We start from the raw sequence: 25,180 nt of genomic DNA on the forward strand, positions 1-25,180 counted from the left end.
TGTGTGTGTGTGACGTGTGTGTGTGTGAGACACCTGCCTGTGTGTGTGTGTGAGACACCTGCCTGTGTGTGTGTGTGCGTGTGTGTGTGTGTGAGACACCTGCCTGTGTGTGTGTGTGCGTGTGTGTGTGTGTGAGACACCTGCCTGTGTGTGTGTGTGCGTGTGTGTGTGTGTGAGACACCTGCCTGTGTGTGTGTGTGACGCCTGTGTGTGTGTGTGTGTGCGTGTGTGTGACGTGTGTGTGTGTGTGAGACACCTGCCTGTGTGTGTGTGTGAGACACCTGCCTGTGTGTGTGTGTGAGACACCTGCCTGTGTGTGTGTGTGCGTGTGTGTGTGTGTGAGACACCTGCCTGTGTGTGTGTGTGACGCCTGTGTGTGTGTGTGTGCGTGTGTGTGACGTGTGTGTGTGTGTGAGACACCTGCCTGTGTGTGTGTGTGAGACACCTGCCTGTGTGTGTGTGTGACGCATGTGTGTGTGTGTGTGCGTGTGTGTGTGTGTGACGTGTGTGTGTGTGTGTGTGAGACACCTGTGTGTGTGTGTGTGACGCCTGTGTGTGTGTGTGCGTGTGTGTGTGTGACGTGTGTGTGTGTGTGCGTGTGTGTGTGACGCCTGTGTGCGTGTGTGTGTGTGCGTGTATGTGTGTGTGTGCGTGTGTGTGTGTGCGTGTGACGTGTGTGTGTGTGCGTGTGTGTGTGACGCCTGTGTGTGTGTGTGCGTGTGTGTGTGTGTGACGTGTGTGTGTGACGTGTGTGTGTGTGTGTGTGTGACGCCTGTGTGTGTGTGTGCGTGTGTGTGTGTGTGTGACGTGTGTGTGTGACGTGTGTGTGTGTGTGTGTGTGACGCCTGTGTGTGTGTGTGACGCCTGTGTGTGTGTGTGCGTGTGTGTGTGTGTGTGACGTGTGTGTGTGACGTGTGTGTGTGTGTGTGACGCCTGTGTGTGTGTGTGACGCCTGTGTGTGTGTGTGTGTTGTCTGTGTGCGTGTGACGTGTGTGTGTGTGCGTGTGTGTGTGATGCCTGTGTGTGTGTGTGTGTTGTCTGTGTGTGATGTCTGTGTGTGTGTGTGTGTGATGCCTGTGTGTGTGTGTGATGCCTGTGTGTGTGTGTGTGTTGTCTGTGTGTGTGTGTGTGATGTCTGTGTGTGTGTGTGTGTGTGTGATGCCTGTGTGTGTGTGTGATGCCTGTGTGTGTGTGTGTGTGTGATGCCTGTGTGTGTGTGTGATGCCTGTGTGTGTGTGTGTGTGTGATGCCTGTGTGTGTGTGTGTGTTGTCTGTGTGTGTGTGTGTGATGTCTGTGTGTGTGTGTGTGTGATGCCTGTGTGTGTGTGTGATGCCTGTGTGTGTGTGTGTGTGATGCCTGTGTGTGTGTGTGTGTGACGTGTGTGTGTGACGTGTGTGTGTGACGTGTGCGTGTGTGTGACGTCTGTAGGTGTGGGCGCTGCAAGCGTGCGGCTCCGTGCGACCCCCAGCGGGGCGTGTGTGAGGCGTGTGTGTGTGTGACGTATGTGTGTGACGCCTGTGTGTGTGTGTGACGTGTGTGTGTGCTACACCTGTGTGTGTGTGACGTGTGCGTGTGTGTGATGCCTGTAGATGCGGACGCTGCAAGCGTGCGGCTCCGTGTGACCCCCAGCGGGGCGTGTGTGAGGCGTGTGCGTATGTGTGTGTGTGTGACGCGTGTGTGTGTGACGCGTGTGTGATGTGTGTGTGACGCCTGTGTGTGTGTGACGTGTGCGTGTGTGTGACACCCCTAGGTGTGGACGCTGCAAGCGTGCGGCTCCGTGCGACCCCCAGCGGGGCGTGTGTGAGGCGTGTGCGTATGTGTGTGTGTGTGACGCGTGTGTGTGTGACGCGTGTGTGATGTGTGTGTGACGCCTGTGTGTGTGTGACGTGTGCGTGTGTGTGACACCCCTAGGTGTGGACGCTGCAAGCGTGCGGCTCCGTGCGACCCCCAGCGGGGCGTGTGTGAGGCGTGTGCGTCTGGCTGGCGGGGCGAGCGATGTGGGGAGCGCTGCGCCGCCGGCTGGTTTGGCGAGGGCTGTGCCCACCCCTGCCCCGTGTGCCACCCGGACACCGCCTGCCACCCCGAGGACGGGACATGCCCACACTGCCCACCCGGATACACGGGGCCCAGGTGGGTGGGTGAGTGGGTGAGTGGGTGGGTGGGTGGGTGAGTGGGTGGGTGGGTGGGTGAGTGGGTGAGTGGGTGAGTGAGTGGGTGGGTGGGTGAGTGAGTGAGTGGGTGGGTGGGTGAGTGAGTGGGTGGGTGAGTGAGTGGGTGGGTGAGTGGGTGGGTGGGTGAGTGGGTGGGTGGGTGGGTGGGTGAGTGGGTGGGTGGGTGAGTGGGTGGGTGGGTGGGTGGGTGAGTGGGTGGGTGGGTGGGTGAGTGGGTGGGTGGGTGGGTCAGTGGGTGGGTGGGTGGGTGAGTGGGTGGGTGGGTGGGTGAGTGGGTGAGTGGGTGGGTGAGTGGGTGAGTGGGTGGGTGGGTGGGTGAGTGAGTGGGTGGGTGGGTGGGTGGGTGAGTGGGTGGGTGAGTGGGTGGGCGGGTGAGTGGGTGAGTGGGTGGGTGGGTGGGTGGGTGAGTGGGTGGGTGGGTGGGTGGGTGAGTGGGTGGGTGGGTGGGTGGGTGAGTGGGTGGGTGGGTGGGTGGGTGAGTGGGTGGGTGGGTGAGTGGGTGGGTGGGTGGGTGAGTGGGTGGGTGAGTGGGTGGGTGGGTGAGTGGGTGGGTGAGGGGGTGGGTGAGTGGGTGGGTGGGTGGGTGAGTGGGTGGGTGGGTGGGTGGGTGAGTGGGTGGGTGGGTGGGTGGGTGGGTGAGTGGGTGGGTGGGTGGGTGGGTGGGTGGGTGAGTGAGTGGGTGGGTGGGTGAGTGGGTGGGTGGGTGGGTGAGTGGGTGGGTGGGTGAGTGGGTGGGTGGGTGAGTGGGTGGGTGGGTGGGTGAGTGAGTGGGTGGGTGAGTGGGTGAGTGGGTGGGTGAGGGAGTGGGTGTGTGGGTGGGTGGGTGAGTGGGTGGGTGGGTGAGTGAGTGGGTGAGTGGGTGGGTGAGTGGGTGAGTGGGTGGGTGGGTGAGGGGGTGGGTGAGTGGGTGGGTGTGTGGGTGGGTGGGTGGGTGGGTGAGTGAGTGGGTGGGTGGGTGGGTGGGTGAGTGGGTGGGTGAGTGGTTGGGTGGGTGGGTGGGTGGGTGGGTGGGTGAGTGGGTGGGTGGGTGGGTGGGTGGGTGAGTGAGTGGGTGGGTGGGTGGGTGAGTGAGTGAGTGAGTGGGTGGGTGAGTGGGTGGGTGAGTGAGTGAGTGAGTGAGTGGGTGGTTGGGTGAGTGAGTGGGTGGGTGGGTGAGTGAGTGGGTAGGTGAGTGTGTGGGTGGGTGAGTGGGTGGGTTGGTGGGTGAGTGAGTGGGTGGGTGAGTGAGTGAGTGGGTGGGTGAGTGAGTGGGTGGGTGGGTGAGTGAGTGAGTGGGTGGGTGGGTGGGTGGGTGGGTGAGTGAGTGGGTGGGTGGGTGGGTGAGTGAGTGAGTGAGTGGGTGGGTGAGTGGGTGGGTGGGTGGGTGAGTGAGTGAGTGGGTGGGTGGGTGGATGAGTGAGTGACTGAGTGGGTGGGTGGGTGGGTGGGTGGGTGAGTGAGTGGGTGGGTGGGTGAGTGGGTGGGTGGGTGAGTGACTGAGTGGGTGACTGGGTGGGTGAGTAGGTGAGTGACTGAGTGGGTGACTGGGTGGATGAGTGAGTAGGTGAGTGACTGAGTGGGTGACTGGGTGGGTGAGTGACTGAGTGGGTGGATGAGTGAGTAGGTGAGTGACTGAGTGGGTGACTGGGTGGGTGACTGAGTGACTGAGTGGATGAGTGAGTAGGTGAGTGACTGAGTGGGTGAGTGGGTGAGTGAGTAGGTGAGTGACTGAGTGGGTGACTGTGTGGGTGAGTAGGTGAGTGACTTGGTGAGTGACGTGGTGAGTGAGTGATGTGGTGGGTGACTGAGTGAGTGACTGGGTGACTGAGTGAGTGAGTGACTGACTTGGTGAGTGACGTGGTGAGTGACTTGGTGAGTGACTTGGTGAGTCGTCCCCTCCCCTCACCCTCACCAGGTGTGACTCTGCGTGCCCTCTGGGCTGGTTTGGTGCACGCTGCTCGCTGCTCTGAGTGAGTGACTTGGTGAGTGAGTGAGTGAGTGACTGGGTGAGTGACGTGGTGAGTGAGTGACTGGGTGAGTGAGTGACTGAGTGAGTGACTGGGTGACTGACTGGGTGAGTGACTGAGTGAGTGACTGAGTGAGTGAGTGACGTGGTGAGTGACTGGGTGAGTGAGTGACTGAGTGAGTGAGTGACGTGGTGAGTGACTGGGTGAGTGAGTGAGTGAGTGACTGGGTGAGTGAGTGACTTGGTGAGTCACCCCTCACCCCCCTCACCAGGTGTGACTCTGCGTGCCCTCTGGGCTGGTTTGGTGCACGCTGCTCGCTGCTCTGAGTGAGTGACTTGGTGAGTGACTGGGTGAGTGAGTGAGTGGGTGAGTGAGTGACGTGGTGAGTGACTGAGTGAGTGACTGGGTGAGTGACTGAGTGAGTGACTTGGTGAGTGACTTGGTGAGTGACTGAGTGAGTGAGTGAGTGAGTGACTGGGTGAGTGACGTGGTGAGTGAGTGACTGGGTGAGTGAATGACTGAGTGAGTGACTGGGTGACTGACTGGGTGAGTGACTGAGTGAGTGATTGAGTGAGTGAGTGACGTGGTGAGTGACTGAGTGAGTGACTGAGTGAGTGACTGGGTGAGTGAGTGACTGAGTGAGTGAATGACTTGGTGAGTGAGTGACTTGGTGAGTCACCCCTCACCCTCACCAGGTGTGACTCTGCGTGCCCTCTGGGCTGGTTTGGTGCACGCTGCTCGCTGCTCTGAGTGAGTGACTTGGTGACTGAGTGAGTGAGTGACGTGGTGAGTGACTGAGTGAGTGAGTGAGTGACGTGGTGAGTGACTGAGTGAGTGACTGGGTGAGTGACTGAGTGAGTGAGTGAGTGACGTGGTGAGTGACTGAGTGAGTGACTGGGTGAGTGACTGAGTGAGTGAGTGAGTGACGTGGTGAGTGACTGAGTGAGTGACTGGGTGAGTGACTGAGTGAGTGAGTGAGTGACGTGGTGAGTGACTGAGTGAGTGAGTGACTGAGTGAGTGACTTGGTGACTGAGTGAGTGAGTGAGTGAGTGAGTGAGTGACTGAGTGAGTGACTTGGTGAGTGAGTGACTGGGTGGGTGAGTGACGTGGTGAGTGACTGAGTGAGTGACTGGGTGAGTGACTGAGTGAGTGAGTGAGTGACGTGGTGAGTGACTGAGTGAGTGAGTGACTGAGTGAGTGACTTGGTGACTGAGTGAGTGAGTGAGTGACTGAGTGAGTGACTTGGTGAGTGAGTGACTGGGTGGGTGAGTGACTGGGTGAGTGACTGAGTGAGTCACCCCCCCCCCCTCACCCTCACCAGGTGTGACTCTGCGTGCCCTCTGGGCTGGTTTGGTGCACGCTGCTCGCTGCTCTGAGTGAGTGACGTGGTGAGTGACTGGGTGAGTGAGTGACTGAGTGAGTGAGTGAGTGACTGGGTGAGTGACGTGGTGAGTGAGTGACTGGGTGAGTGAGTGACTGGGTGACTGAGTGAGTGACTGAGTGAGTGAGTGAGTGACTGGGTGAGTGAGTGACTGAGTGAGTGAGTGAGTGACTGGGTGAGTGACGTGGTGAGTGAGTGACTGGGTGAGTGAGTGACTGAGTGAGTGAGTGAGTGACTGAGTGAGTGACTTGGTGAGTGACTGACTTGGTGAGTGACTGAGTGACGTGGTGAGTGACTGAGTGAGTCAGTGAGTGAGTGAGTGACTGGGTGACTGACTGGATGAGTGAGTGAGTGAGTGACTTGGTGAGTGACTTGGTGAGTGAGTGACTTGGTGAGTCACCCCTCACCCTCACCAGGTGTGACTCTGCGTGCCCTCTGGGCTGGTTTGGTGCACGCTGCTCGCTGCTCTGTGTGAGTGACTGGGTGAGTGAGTGAGTGAGTGACTGGGTGAGTGACTGAGTGAGTGACGTGGTGAGTGACTGGGTGAGTGAGTGACTTGGTGAGTGAGTGACTTGGTGAGTGAGTGACTTGGTGAGTCACCCCTCACCCCCCTCACCAGGTGTGACTCTGCGTGCCCTCTGGGCTGGTTTGGTGCACGCTGCTCGCTGCTCTGAGTGAGTGACGTGGTGAGTGACTGGGTGAGTGAGTGAGTGAGTGACTGGGTGACTGACTGGGTGAGTGACTGAGTGAGTGACTGAGTGAGTGAGTGACGTGGTGAGTGACTGAATGAGTGACTGGGTGAGTCACCCCCCCCCCTCACCCTCACCAGGTGTGACTCTGCGTGCCCTCTGGGCTGGTTTGGTGCACGCTGCTCGCTGCTCTGAGTGAGTGACGTGGTGAGTGACTGGGTGAGTGAGTGAGTGACTGGGTGACTGACTGGGTGAGTGACTGAGTGAGTGACTGAGTGAGTGAGTGACGTGGTGAGTGACTGAGTGAGTGACTGGGTGAGTCACCCCCCCCCCCTCACCCTCACCAGGTGTGACTCTGCGTGCCCTCTGGGCTGGTTTGGTGCACGCTGCTCGCTGCTCTGCCCCGACTGCTCCAACGGCTCCTGCGACTCGGAGAGCGGAGAGTGTCGCTGTCCTCCTGGGCTCAGCGGGGCCAGGTACAACAACACCACCACCACAACCACTAACACCACCACAACCACCACCACTACCACCACTACCATCACTACCACAACCACTACTTCTACTACGGAGAGTGGAGAGTGTCACTGTCCTCCTGGGCTCAGCGGGGCCAGGTACAACAACACCACCACCACAACTACTAACACAACCACCACCACTAACACAACCACCACAACTACTACCACCACTAACACAACCACCACAACCACCACCACTACCACCACAACCACCACAACTACTAACACAACCACCACAACCACCACCACAACCACCACCACTAACACCACCACCACAACCACCACCACTACCACCACAACCACCACAACTACTAAAACAACCACCACAACCACCACCACTACCACCACAACCACCACAACTACTAACACAACCACCACCACTACCATCACTACCACCACCACAACCACTGCTACTACTACGGAGAGTGGAGAGTGTCACTGTCCTCCTGGGCTCAGCGGGGCCAGGTACAACACCACCACCACCAATACCACCACTACTAACACAACCACCACAACTACTACCACAACTACTACTACCACCATCACCACCACAACCACCACAACAACTTCCACTACTACTACTACCACCATCACTACCACTACCATTACTACTACCACCACTAACACAACCACCACAACTACTACCACCACAACTACCACCACCACTACCACTAACACCACCACAACCACTACTACCACCACTACTACCACTACCACCACCACAACCACTACTACCACCACTACTACCACTACCACCACCACAACCACTACTACCACCACTACTACCACAACCACCACCACAACAACCACCACCACAACCACTACTACCACCACTACCACCACTACCACCACCACTACACCACTACCACCACTACCACCACTACTACCACCACTACTACTACTACTACCACCACTACCACCACCACTACACCACTACCACCACTACTACTACTACTACCACTACTACCACCACTACCACCACCACTACACCACTACCACCACTACCACCACTACTACACCACTACCACCACTACTACCACCACTACCACCACTAACACCACCACTACTACCATCACTACCACCACCACAACCACTACTACTACGGAGAGCGGAGAGTGTCGCTGTCCCGTTGGGCTCAGCGGGGCCAGGTACAACAACACTACCACAACAACCACCACCACAACCACCACAACCACCACCACTACCACAACTACTACCACCACTACTACCACCACCACTACTATACTACCACCACCACAAACACAACTACTACTACCACTACCACCACCACAACTACTACACTACCACCACTACCACCACTACTACCGCCACAACTACTACACTACCACCACTACTACCACTACCACCACCACAACTACTACACTACCACCACTACCACCACTACCACAACTACTACACTACCACCACACTACCAGCACCACCACCTGTATGTGTATTCTGTGTGTGTGCTGTGTGTGTGTGCTGTGTGTATGTTGTGTGTATGCTGTGTGTGCTGTGTGTGTACTGTGTGTGTATACTGTGTGTGTGTATATACTGTATGTATGCTATGTCTGTATGCTGTGTGTGTGTGTGCTGTGTGTATGCTGTGTGTGTGTATGCTGTGTGTATATATGCTGTGTGTATATATGCTGTGTGTGTGCTATGTGTGTATGATGTGTGTGTATATTGTGTATGCTGTGTGTGTATGCTGTGTGCTGTGTGTATGCTGTGTGTGTACTGTGTGTGTATACTGTGTGTGTGTATATACTGCATATATGCTATGTGTGTATGCTGTGTGTATGCTGTGTGTATGCTGTGTGTGTGTATGCTGTGTGTGTGCTGTGTGTGTGTGTGTGCTGTGTGTATACTGTGTGTATGCTGTGTGTGTATACTGTGTGTGTGCTGTGTGTATGCTGTGTGTGTGTATGCTGTGTGTGTGCTGTGTGTGTATGTGTGTATACTGTGTGTGTGCTGTGTCTGTGCTGTGTGTATGCTGTGTGTGTGTGTATGCTGTGTGTGTGTGCTGTGTGTGTGTATACTGTGTGCTGTGTGTGTGCGTGTGCTGTGTGTGTGTACTGTGTGTGTGTGCTGTGTGTGTGCTGTGTGTGTGTGTGCTGTGTGTGTGTATACTGTGTGCTGTGTGTGTGCGTGTGCTGTGTGTGTGTACTGTGTGTGTGTGCTGTGTGTGTGCTGTGTGTGTGTGTGCTGTGTGTGTGCTGTGTGTGTACTGTGTGTGTGTGCTGTGTGTGTATACTGTGTGTATACTGTGTGTGTATACTGTGTACTTTGTGTGTGCTGTGTGTGTGTGTGCTGTGTGTGTGCTGTGTGTGTGTATGCTGTGTGTGCTGTGTGTGTGTATACTGTGTGTGTGTGTGCGCTGTGTGTGTGTGTGCGTGTGCTGTGTGTGTGTACTGTGTGTGTGTGCTGTGTGTGTGCTGTGTGTGTGTGTGCTGTGTGTGTGCTGTGTGTGTGTATGCTGTGTGTGCTGTGTGTGTGTGTATACTGTGTGTGTGTGTGCTGTGTGTGTGTATGCTGTGTGTGCTGTGTGTGTGCGTGTGCTGTGTGTGTGTACTGTGTGTGTATGCTGTGTGTGTGCTGTGTGTGTGCTGTGTGTGTATGCTGTGTGTGTATGCTGTGTGTGTATGCTGTGTGTATACTGTGTGTGTGTGCTGTGTGTGTGCTGTGTGTGTGTGCTGTGTGTGTGCGGTGTGTGTGCTGTGTGTGTGCTGTGTGTGTGCTGTGTGTGTGCTGTGTGTGTACTGTGTGTGTGCTGTGTGTGTGTGTGCTGTGTGTGTGCTGTGTGTGTGCTGTGTGTGTGCTGTGTGTGTGCTGTGTGTGTGCTGTGTGTATACTGTGTGTGTGTGTGCTGTGTGTGTGCTGTGTGTGTGCTGTGTGTGTGCTGTGTGTGTGCTGTGTGTGTACTGTGTGTGTGTGTGCTGTGTGTGTGCTGTGTGTGTGCTGTGTGTGTGCTGTGTGTGTGCTGTGTGTGTGCTGTGTGTGTGCTGTGTGTGTGCTGTGTGTGTGCTGTGTGTGTATGCTGTGTGTATACTGTGTGTATACTGTGTGTGTGCTGTGTGTGTGTGCTGTGTGTGTATGCTGTGTGTGTATGCTGTGTGTGTGTGTATATACTGTGTGTGTGTGCTGTGTGTATACTGTGTGTGTGCTGTGTGTGTACTGTGTGTGTGCTGTGTGTGTGCTGTGTGTGTGCTGTGTGTGTGCTGTGTGTATGCTGTATGCTGTGTGTGTATACTGTGTGTGTGTGTGCTGTGTGTGTGCTGTGTGTGTACTGTGTGTGTGTGCTGTGTGTGTATACTGTGTGTGTACTGTGTGTGTATACTGTGTACTTTGTGTGTGCTGTGTGTGTGTGTGCTGTGTGTGTGCTGTGTGTGTGTATGCTGTGTGTGCTGTGTGTGTGTATACTGTGTGTGTGTGTGCTGTGTGTGTGTGTGCGTGTGCTGTGTGTGTGTACTGTGTGTGTGTGCTGTGTGTGTGCTGTGTGTGTGTGTGCTGTGTGTGCTGTGTGTGTGTATGCTGTGTGTGCTGTGTGTGTGTGTATACTGTGTGTGTGTGTGCTGTGTGTGTGTATGCTGTGTGTGCTGTGTGTGTGCGTGTGCTGTGTGTGTGTACTGTGTGTGTATGCTGTGTGTGTGCTGTGTGTGTGCTGTGTGTGTATGCTGTGTGTGTATGCTGTGTGTGTATGCTGTGTGTATACTGTGTGTGTGTGCTGTGTGTGTGCTGTGTGTGTGTGCTGTGTGTGTGCGGTGTGTGTGCTGTGTGTGTGCTGTGTGTGTGCTGTGTGTGTGCTGTGTGTGTACTGTGTGTGTGTGTGCTGTGTGTGTGCTGTGTGTGTGCTGTGTGTGTGCTGTGTGTGTGCTGTGTGTATACTGTGTGTGTGTGTGCTGTGTGTGTGCTGTGTGTGTGCTGTGTGTGTGCTGTGTGTATACTGTGTGTGTGTGTGCTGTGTGTGTGCTGTGTGTGTGCTGTGTGTGTGCTGTGTGTGTGCTGTGTGTGTGCTGTGTGTGTGCTGTGTGTGTATGCTGTGTGTATACTGTGTGTATGCTGTGTGTGTGCTGTGTGTGTGTGTGCTGTGTGTGTATGCTGTGTGTGTATGCTGTGTGTGTGTGTATATACTGTGTGTGTGTGTGCTGTGTGTATACTGTGTGTGTGCTGTGTGTGTGCTGTGTGTGTACTGTGTGTGTGCTGTGTGTGTGCTGTGTGTGTGCTGTGTGTGTGCTGTGTGTATGCTGTATGCTGTGTGTGTATACTGTGTGTGTGTGTGCTGTGTGTGTGCTGTGTGTGTGTGTAGCTGTAACGAGTCGTGTGCTCTGGGGAGGTTTGGCGCTGGCTGCGTCCACCGCTGTGAGTGCCGCTCTGGGTCGTGCGACGCCGCTACGGGGGCCTGCCTCCTGTGTGAGTCACATACACACAGCACTCAGCATACACACAGCATACACACACACAGAATACACACACACAGCACTCAGCATACACACAGCATACACACAGCATACACATAGCATACACACAGCATACACACAGCATACACATAGCATACACTCACACACACAGCATACACACACACAGCACACACACATACACTCATACACACAGCATACACACACACATGCACTCATACACACAGCACTCAGCATACACACAGCATACACACAGCATACACACAGTATACACACAGCATACACTCACACACACAGCATACACACACACAGCACACACACATACACTCATACACACAGCATACACACACACACATGCACTCATACACACAGCACTCAGCATACACACAGCATACACACAGCATACACACAGTATACACACAGCATACACTCACACACACAGCATACACACACACAGCACACACACATACACTCATACACACAGCATACACACACACATACACTCATACACACAGCACTCAGCATAACACAGCATACACACAGCATACACACACACAGCACACACACATACACTCATACACACAGCATACACACACACATACACTCATACACACAGCACTCAGCATACACACAGCATACACACACACAGCATACACACACACAGCACTCAGCATACACACACACACAGCACACACACAGCACTCAGCATACACACAGCATACACACACACAGCACACACACACACAGCACTCAGCATACACACAGCATACACACACACAGCATACACACACACAGCACACACACACACAGCACTCAGCATACACACAGCACACACACACACAGCATACACACACACAGCACTCAGCATACACACAGCATACACACACACAGCATACACACACACAGCACTCAGCATACACACAGCATACACACACACAGCACATACACACACACAGCACTCAGCATACACACAGCATACACACACACAGCACTCAGCATACACACAGCACACACACACACAGCATACACACACACAGCACTCAGCATACACACAGCATACACACACACAGCACACACACACACAGCACATACACACACACAGCACTCAGCATACACACAGCACTCAGCATACACACAGCATACACACAGCATACACTCACACACACAGCATACACACACACAGCACACACACATACACTCATACACACAGTATACACACAGCATACACTCACACACACAGCATACACACACACAGCACACACACATACACTCATACACACAGCATACACACACACATGCACTCATACACACAGCACACACACATACACAGCATACACACACACATACAAACATACACACGTACACTCACACACGCCGCTACAGGGGCCTGCCTCCTGTGTGAGTCACACACACACAGCACTCAGCATTCACACAGTATACACATCTACACACACAGCATACACACACAGCACACACACACAGCACACAGCATACACACAGTATACACACAGTATACACACACATACACTCACACACACAGCACACACACACAGCACTCAGCATACACACAGCATACACATCTACACACACAGCATACACACACAGCACACACACACAGCACTCAGCATACACACAGCATACACATCTACACACACAGCATACACACACAGCACACACACACAGCACTCAGCATACACACAGTATACACACAGTATACACACACATACACTCACACACACAGCACACACACACAGCACTCAGCATACACACAGCATACACACAGTATACACACACATACACTCACACACACAGCACACACACACAGCACTCAGCATACACACAGCATACACACAGTATACACACACATACACTCACACACACAGCATACACACAGTATACACACACATACACTCACACACACAGCATACACATCTACACACACAGCATACACACACAGCACACACACACACAGCATACACACACACACACACAGCATACACACAGCACACACACAGCATACACACACACAGCACACACACACACAGCACTCAGCATACACATCTACACACACAGCACACACACATACACTCATACACTCACACACAGCACTCAGCATACACACAGCATACACACAGTATACACATCTACACATACACACACAGCACACACACAGCATACACACACAGCATACACACACACACAGCACACAGCATACACACACAGCATACACACACAGCATACACACACAGCATACACACACAGCATACACACACAGCATACACACACAGCATACACACACAGTATACACACACAGCATACACACACAGCATACACACACAGCATACACACACAGCATACACACACAGCATACACACACAGCATACACACACAGCATACACACACAGTATACAAACACAGCATACACACACAGTATACACACACAGTATACACACAGCATACACACACAGCATACACACACAGTATACACACACAGCATACACACACAGTATACACACACAGCATACACACACAGCATACACACAGCATACACACACAGCATACACACACAGCATACACACACAGTATACACACACAGCATACACACACAGCATACACACACAGTATACACACACAGCATACACACACAGCATACACACACAGCATACACACACAGCATACACACACAGCATACACACACAGCATACACACACAGTATACACACACAGCATACACACACAGCATACACACACAGCATACACACACAGCATACACACACAGCATACACACACAGTATACACACACAGCATACACACACAGCATACACACACAGCATACACACACACACAGCACACAGTATACACACACAGCATACACATCTACACACACAGCATACACACACAGCACACAGTATACACACACAGCATACACACACACATACACTCATACACTCATACACACACATACACACACACATACACACACACATACACACACACATACACTCATACACTCATACACACACATACACACAATATACATACAGCATACACACATACACACACAGTATACACACACATACACACACACATACACACACACATACACTCATACACTCATACACACACACACATACACTCATACACACACACATACACACACACATACACTCATACACTCATACACACACATACACACAATATACATACAGCATACACACATACACACACAGTATACACACACATACACACACACATACACACACACATACACTCATACACTCATACACACACATACACACACACATACACACACACATACACACACACATACACTCATACACTCATACACACAATATACATACAGCATACACACATACACACACAGTATACACACAGTATACACACACATACACACACACATACACTCATACACACAGCATACATACACACACACATACAAACCTACACACGTACACTCACACACGCCGCTACGGGGGCCTGCCTCCTGTGTGAGTCACACACACACAGCATACACACACACACAGTATACACACACACAGTATACACACAGCATACACACACACAGCATACACACACACACAGTATACACACACACAGTATACACACAGCATACACACACACAGCATACACACACACAGCATACACACAGCATACACACACAGCATACACACACACAGCATACACACAGCATACACACACAGCATACACACACAGCATACACACACAGTATACACACAGCACACATACAGCACACACACACACACAGCATACACACAGTATACACACACAGCATACACACAGCATATACACACAGTATACACACACAGCATACACACACAGCATACACACACAGTATACACACACAGTATACACACACAGCATACACACACAGCATACACACACAGTATACACACACAGTATACACACACAGCATACACACAGCACACACACACAGCATACACACAGCACACATACACACACACACAGCATACACACAGCATACACACAGCTACACACACATACACACACAGTATACACACACACAGTATACACACATCATACACACACACAGCATACACACAGCATACACACACAGCATACACACAGCACACATACAGCACACACACACACACAGCATACACACAGTATACACACACAGCATACACACACAGCATATACACACAGTATACACACACAGCATACACACACAGCATACACACACAGTATACACACACAGTATACACACACAGCATACACACACAGCATACACACACAGCATACACACACAGTATACACACACAGCATACACACACAGCATACACACACAGCATACACACACAGTATACACACACAGCATACACACACAGCATACACACACAGCATACACACACAGCATACACACACAGCATACACACACAGTATACACACACAGTATACACACACAGCATACACACACAGCATACACACACAGTATACACACACAGCATACACACACAGCATACACACACAGCATACACACACAGCATACACACACAGCATATACACACAGTATACACACAGCATACACACACAGTATACACACACAGCACACACACACAGCATACACACACAGTATACACACACAGCACACACACACAGCATACACACACAGTATACACACACAGTATACACACACAGCATACACACACAGCATACACACACAGCATACACACACAGCATATACACACAGCATATAGACACAGTATACACACACAGCATACACACACAGCATATACACACAGCATATACACACAGCATACACACACAGCATACACACACAGCATATACACACAGCATATACACACAGTATACACACACAGCATACACACACAGCATATACACACAGCATATACACACAGCATACACACACAGCATATACACACAGTATACACACACAGCATACACACAGCATATACACACAGTATACACACACAGCATATACACACAGCATACACACACAGCATACACACACAGCATACACACACAGCATACACACACAGCATACACACACAGCATACACACACAGCATACACACACAGCATACACACACAGCATACACACACAGTATACACACACAGTATACACACACAGCATACACACACAGCATACACACACAGCATACACACACAGCATACACACAGCATACACACACAGCATACACACACAGTATACACACACAGCATACACACACAGCATACACACACAGCATACACACACAGCATACACACACAGCATACACACACAGCATACACACACAGTATACACACACAGCATACACACACAGTATACACACACAGCATACACACACAGTATACACACACAGCATACACACACAGTATACACACACAGTATACACACACAGCATACACACACAGCATACACACACAGCATACACACACAGTATACACACACAGCATACACACACAGCATACACACAGCATACACACACAGCATACACACACAGCATACACACACAGTATACACACACAGCATACACACAGCATACACACACAGTATACACACACAGGATACACACACAGCATACACACACAGTATACACACACAGTATACACACACAGTATACACACACAGCATACACACACAGCATACACACACAGCATACACACACAGCATACACACACAGTATACACACACAGTATACACACACAGCATATACACACACAGCATACACACACAGCATACACACACAGCATACACACACAGCATACACACACAGCATACACACACAGTATACACACACAGTATACACACACAGCATACACACACAGCATACACACACAGCATATACACACAGCATACACACACAGCATACACACACAGCATACACACACAGCATACACACACAGCATATACACACAGCATACACACACAGCATACACACACAGCATACACACACAGCATATACACACAGCATATACACACAGTATACACACACAGCATATACACACAGCATACACACACAGCATATACACACAGCATACACACACAGCATACACACACAGCATACACACACAGCATACACACACAGCATACACACACAGTATACACACACAGCATACACACACAGCATACACACACAGCATATACACACAGCATACACACACAGCATACACACACAGCATACACACACAGCATACACACACAGCATACACACACAGCATACACACACAGCATACACACACAGTATACACACACAGTATACACACACAGCATACACACACAGCATACACACACAGTATACACACACAGTATACACACACAGCATACACACACAGCATACACACACAGCATACACACACAGCATACACACACAGTATACACACACAGCATATACACACAGCATATACACACAGCATACACACACAGTATACACACACAGCATACACACACACAGCATACACACACAGCATACACACACAGCATACACACACAGCATACACACACACAGTATACACACACAGCATACACACACAGCATACACACACAGCATACACACACAGCATACACACACAGTATACACACACAGCATACACACACACAGTATACACACACACACAGTTTACACACACAGCATACACACACAGCATACACACACAGCATACACACACACAGTATACACACACAGCATACACACACAGCATACACACACAGCATACACACACACAGTATACACACACAGCATACACACACAGTATACACACACAGTATACACACACAGCATACACACACACACACAGTATACACACACAGTATACACACACAGTATACACACACAGCATACACACACAGTATACACACACAGCATACACACACACAGTATACACACACAGCATACACACACAGCATACACACACAGCATACACACACAGCATATACACACAGCATATACACACAGCATATACACACACAGCATATACACACAGCATACACACACAGCATACACACACACAGCATACACACACAGCATACACACACAGCATACACACACAGCATACACACACAGCATACACACACACAGCATACACACACACAGCATACACACACAGTATACACACACAGCATACACACACAGTATACACACACAGTATACACACACAGTATACACACACAGTATACACACACAGCATACACACACAGCATACACACACAGCATATACACACAGCATATACACACAGCATATACACACACAGCATATACACACAGCATACACACACAGCATACACACACAGCATACACACACACAGCATACACACACAACACACACACACACAGCATACACACACAGCATACACACACAGCATATACACACAGCATATACACACAGCATACACACACAGCATACACACACAGCATACACACACAGCATATACACACAGCATATACACACAGCATACACACACAGCATATACACACAGCATATACACACAGCATACACACACAGCATACACACACAGTATACACACACAGCATACACACACAGCATACACACACAGTATATACACATCATATACACAGCATATACACACAGTATACACACACAGCATACACACACAGCATACACACACAGCATACACACACACACACACAACACACACACACACAACACACACACAGCATACACACAGCACACACACAGCACACACACTGCATACACACACAGCATATACACACAGTATACACACACAGCATACACACACAGTATACACACACAGTATACACACACAGCATACACACACAGCAAACACACACAGCATACACACACAGTATACACACACAGCATACACACACACAACACACACACAGCATACACACACAGCATACACACACAGCATACACACACAGTATACACACACAGCATACACACACAGTATACACACACAGCATACACACACAGTATACACACACAGCATACACACACAACACACACACACACAGCACACACAGCATACACACACAGCATACACACATACACACACACACAGCACACACAGCATACACACACAGCATACACACACAGTATACACACACAGCATACACACATCATACACACACAGCATACACACATACACACACACACACAGCACACACAGCATACACACACAGCATACACACACAGCATACACACACAGCATACACACACACACACAACACACACACAGCATACACACACAGCATACACACACAGCATATACACACAGCATACACACACAGCACACACACACAGCATACACACAGGATACACACATACACACACACACAGCACACACAGCATACACACACAGCATACACACACAGCATACACACACAGCACACACACACACAGTATACACACACACAGCATACACACACAGCATACACACACAGCATACACACACAGCACACACACACACACAGTATACACACACAGCATACACACACAACACACACAGCATACACACACAGCATACACACACAGCACACACACACAGCATACACACACAGCATACACACACAGCATACACACACAACACACACAGCATACACACACAGCATACACACAACACACACACAGCATACACACACAGCACACACACACAGCATACACACACAGCATACACACACAACACACACAGCATACACACACAGCATACACACAACACACACACAGCATACACACACAACACACACACAGCATACACACACAGCATACACACACAGTATACACACACAGCATACACACACAGTATACACACACAGCATACACACACACAGCATACACACACAGTATACACACACAGTATACACACACACACAGCATATACACACAGCATACACACACAGCATACACACACACACAACACACACACAGCATACACACACACACAACACACACACAGCATACACACAGCATACACACACAGCACACACACACACAGCATACACACACAGCATACACACACAGCACACACACACACAGCATACACACACAGCATACACACACAGCACACACACACACAGCATACACACACAGCATACACACACAGCATACACACACAGCACACACACACACAGCATACACACACAGCATACACACACAGCACACACACACACAGCATACACACACAGCATACACACCACAGCACACAGCACACACACAGCATACACACACAGCACACACACACACAGCATACACACACAGCATACACACACAGCACACACACACACAGCATACACACACAGCATACACACACAGCACAAAGCACACACACAGCATACACACACAGCATACACACACAGCACACAGCACACACACAGCATACACACACAGCACACACACACACAGCATACACACACAGCATACACACACAGCACACACACACAGCATACACACACAGCATACACACCACAGCACACAGCACACACACAGCATACACACACAGCATACACACACAGTATACACACACAGTATACACACACAGCATACACACACAGCAAACACACACAGCATACACACACAGTATACACACACAGCATACACACACACAACACACACACAGCATACACACACAGCATACACACACAGCATACACACACAGTATACACACACAGCATACACACACAGTATACACACACAGCATACACACACAGTATACACACACAGCATACACACACAACACACACACACACAGCACACACAGCATACACACACAGCATACACACATACACACACACACAGCACACACAGCATACACACACAGCATACACACACAGTATACACACACAGCATACACACATCATACACACACAGCATACACACATACACACACACACACAGCACACACAGCATACACACACAGCATACACACACAGCATACACACACAGCATACACACACACACACAACACACACACAGCATACACACACAGCATACACACACAGCATATACACACAGCATACACACACAGCACACACACACAGCATACACACAGGATACACACATACACACACACACAGCACACACAGCATACACACACAGCATACACACACAGCATACACACACAGCACACACACACACAGTATACACACACACAGCATACACACACAGCATACACACACAGCATACACACACAGCACACACACACACACAGTATACACACACAGCATACACACACAACACACACAGCATACACACACAGCATACACACACAGCACACACACACAGCATACACACACAGCATACACACACAGCATACACACACAACACACACAGCATACACACACAGCATACACACAACACACACACAGCATACACACACAGCACACACACACAGCATACACACACAGCATACACACACAACACACACAGCATACACACACAGCATACACACAACACACACACAGCATACACACACAACACACACACAGCATACACACACAGCATACACACACAGTATACACACACAGCATACACACACAGTATACACACACAGCATACACACACACAGCATACACACACAGTATACACACACAGTATACACACACACACAGCATATACACACAGCATACACACACAGCATACACACACACACAACACACACACAGCATACACACACACACAACACACACACAGCATACACACAGCATACACACACAGCACACACACACACAGCATACACACACAGCATACACACACAGCACACACACACACAGCATACACACACAGCATACACACACAGCACACACACACACAGCATACACACACAGCATACACACACAGCATACACACACAGCACACACACACACAGCATACACACACAGCATACACACACAGCACACACACACACAGCATACACACACAGCATACACACCACAGCACACAGCACACACACAGCACACACACACAGCACACACACACACAGCATACACACACAGCACACACACACACAGCATACACACACAGCATACACACACAGCACAAAGCACACACACAGCATACACACACAGCACACACACACACAGCATACACACACACAGCATACACACACAGCATACACACACAGCACACACACACACAGCACACACACAGCATACACACAGCATACACACACAGCATACACACAGCATACACACACAGTATACACACACAGCATACACACACAACACACACACACACAGCACACACAGCATACACACACAGCATACACACATACACACACACACAGCACACACAGCATACACACACAGCATACACACACAGTATACACACACAGCATACACACATCATACACACACAGCATACACACATACACACACACACACAGCACACACAGCATACACACACAGCATACACACACAGCATACACACACAGCATACACACACACACACAACACACACACAGCATACACACACAGCATACACACACAGCATATACACACAGCATACACACACAGCACACACACACAGCATACACACAGGATACACACATACACACACACACAGCACACACAGCATACACACACAGCATACACACACAGCATACACACACAGCACACACACACACAGTATACACACACACAGCATACACACACAGCATACACACACAGCATACACACACAGCACACACACACACACAGTATACACACACAGCATACACACACAACACACACAGCATACACACACAGCATACACACACAGCACACACACACACAGCATACACACACAGCATACACACACAACACACACAGCATACACACACAGCATACACACAACACACACACAGCATACACACACAACACACACACAGCATACACACACAGCATACACACACAGTATACACACACAGCATACACACACAGTATACACACACACACAGCATATACACACAGCATACACACACAGTATACACACACAGCATACACACACACAGCATACACACACAGTATACACACACAGTATACACACACACACAGCATATACACACAGCATACACACACAGCATACACACACACACAACACACACACAGCATACACACACACACAACACACACACAGCATACACACAGCATACACACACAGCACACACACACACAGCATACACACACAGCATACACACACAGCACACACACACACAGCATACACACACAGCATACACACACAGCACACACACACACAGCATACACACACAGCATACACACACAGCATACACACACAGCACACACACACACAGCATACACACACAGCATACACACACAGCACACACACACACAGCATACACACACAGCATACACACCACAGCACACAGCACACACACAGCATACACACACAGCACACACACACACAGCATACACACACAGCATACACACACAGCACACACACACACAGCATACACACACAGCATACACACACAGCACAAAGCACACACACAGCATACACACACAGCATACACACACAGCACACAGCACACACACAGCATACACACACAGCACACACACACACAGCATACACACACAGCATACACACACAGCACACACACACAGCATACACACACAGCATACACACCACAGCACACAGCACACACACAGCATACACACACAGCACACACACACACAGCATACACACACACAGCATACACACACAGCATACACACACAGCACACACACACACAGCACACACACAGCATACACACAGCATACACACACAGCATACACACAGCATACACACACACAACACACACAGCATACACACACAGCACACAGCATACACACAGCATACACACACAGCACACACACACAACACACACAGCATACACACAGCACAAAGCACACACACAGCATACACACACAGCATACACACACAGCATACACACACAGCACACACACACACACAGCACACACAGCATACACACACAGCATACACACACAGCACACAGCACACACAGCATACACACACAGCATACACACACAGCATACACACACAGCATACACACACAGCATACACACACAGCACACACACACACAGCACACACACACAGCACACACACACACAGCACACACACAGCACACACACAGCATACACACACAGCACACACACACACACAGCACACACACAGCACACACACAGCATACACACAGCATACACACACAGCATACACACAGCATACACACACAGCACACACACAGCATACACACACAGCACACAGCACACACAGCATACACACACAGCATACACACACAGCATACACACACAGCATACACACACAGCACACACACAGCATACACACACAGCACACACACACACACAGCACACACAGCACACAGCACACAGCATACACACACAGCACACACAGCACACAGCACACAGCATACACACACAGCATACACACACAGCACACAGTATATAGAGAGAGGTCATCTCTCTTTGTGCCGATACGTGGTCTCTCTCTCTCTCTGTCTGTGTATCTTTGTGATGTCTGTCTGCTTACATGTCTGTCTATAGTTTTCTGGTTCGATTTTCGTCGCTATTTCTTTGACACCTGATGACGAATGCTTGTGTTGCAATCGAAACGTCGTAGTGTGCTATTATTTAATTTATCATTTTATCTTTAGACGTGACTCTTACCGAAAGAACCAAATGATAATGCCTGAAGTCACGCAAGCTCCAAAATTAAGATTAAAAGATGGAGCGACGTGGTACAGGAGGACGTGGGGCTGAGTGGACTTGCCGATGACCGGTACCAGCGGTGTCAAGATCGGCCTCTGTGGAGGAGGAGGCTCGTGAAGGACGCTGCTACTGGGCAGTGCCAGGCTAGGTGCACCGTGGGGCTACTGGGCAGTTGGAGGCAGTCGCCCCTCCAACAACAACGGAGGGCGGAGGAGCGACGCTCACAACAACGAGCGGAACGCCGGGCGGCTAAAATGACGCAGCAAGGGGGCAGAGTAGGGGGGCACAGCTGGTGGTGAATCTACCGCTCATCTCGGGCAACCCGTGGCACCTGCTGG

At 50.2% G+C, this 25,180-nt stretch overlaps 1 protein-coding gene across 1 annotated transcript in view; it reads left to right on the forward strand.

Annotated features, from left to right (window-relative positions):
• LOC144955267 (scavenger receptor class F member 2-like) overlaps nt 1–25,180 on the forward strand; it is a gene marked incomplete at its 5' end in the record, with an annotated part of 58,226 nt that overhangs the window by 12,265 nt on the left and 20,781 nt on the right. Inside the window, 3 exons of the mRNA XM_078885544.1 lie at nt 1,913–2,131; nt 6,537–6,665; nt 11,014–11,117. Of these exons, the coding sequence (XP_078741670.1) occupies nt 1,913–2,131; nt 6,537–6,665; nt 11,014–11,117 (452 nt within the window). The remainder of the gene's footprint in view (nt 1–1,912; nt 2,132–6,536; nt 6,666–11,013; nt 11,118–25,180) is intronic.

The sequence above is a fragment of the Lampetra fluviatilis genome, unplaced genomic scaffold (genome assembly GCF_964198595.1).
Source record: "Lampetra fluviatilis unplaced genomic scaffold, kcLamFluv1.1 SCAFFOLD_287, whole genome shotgun sequence".
Lineage (NCBI taxonomy): Eukaryota > Metazoa > Chordata > Hyperoartia > Petromyzontiformes > Petromyzontidae > Lampetra > Lampetra fluviatilis.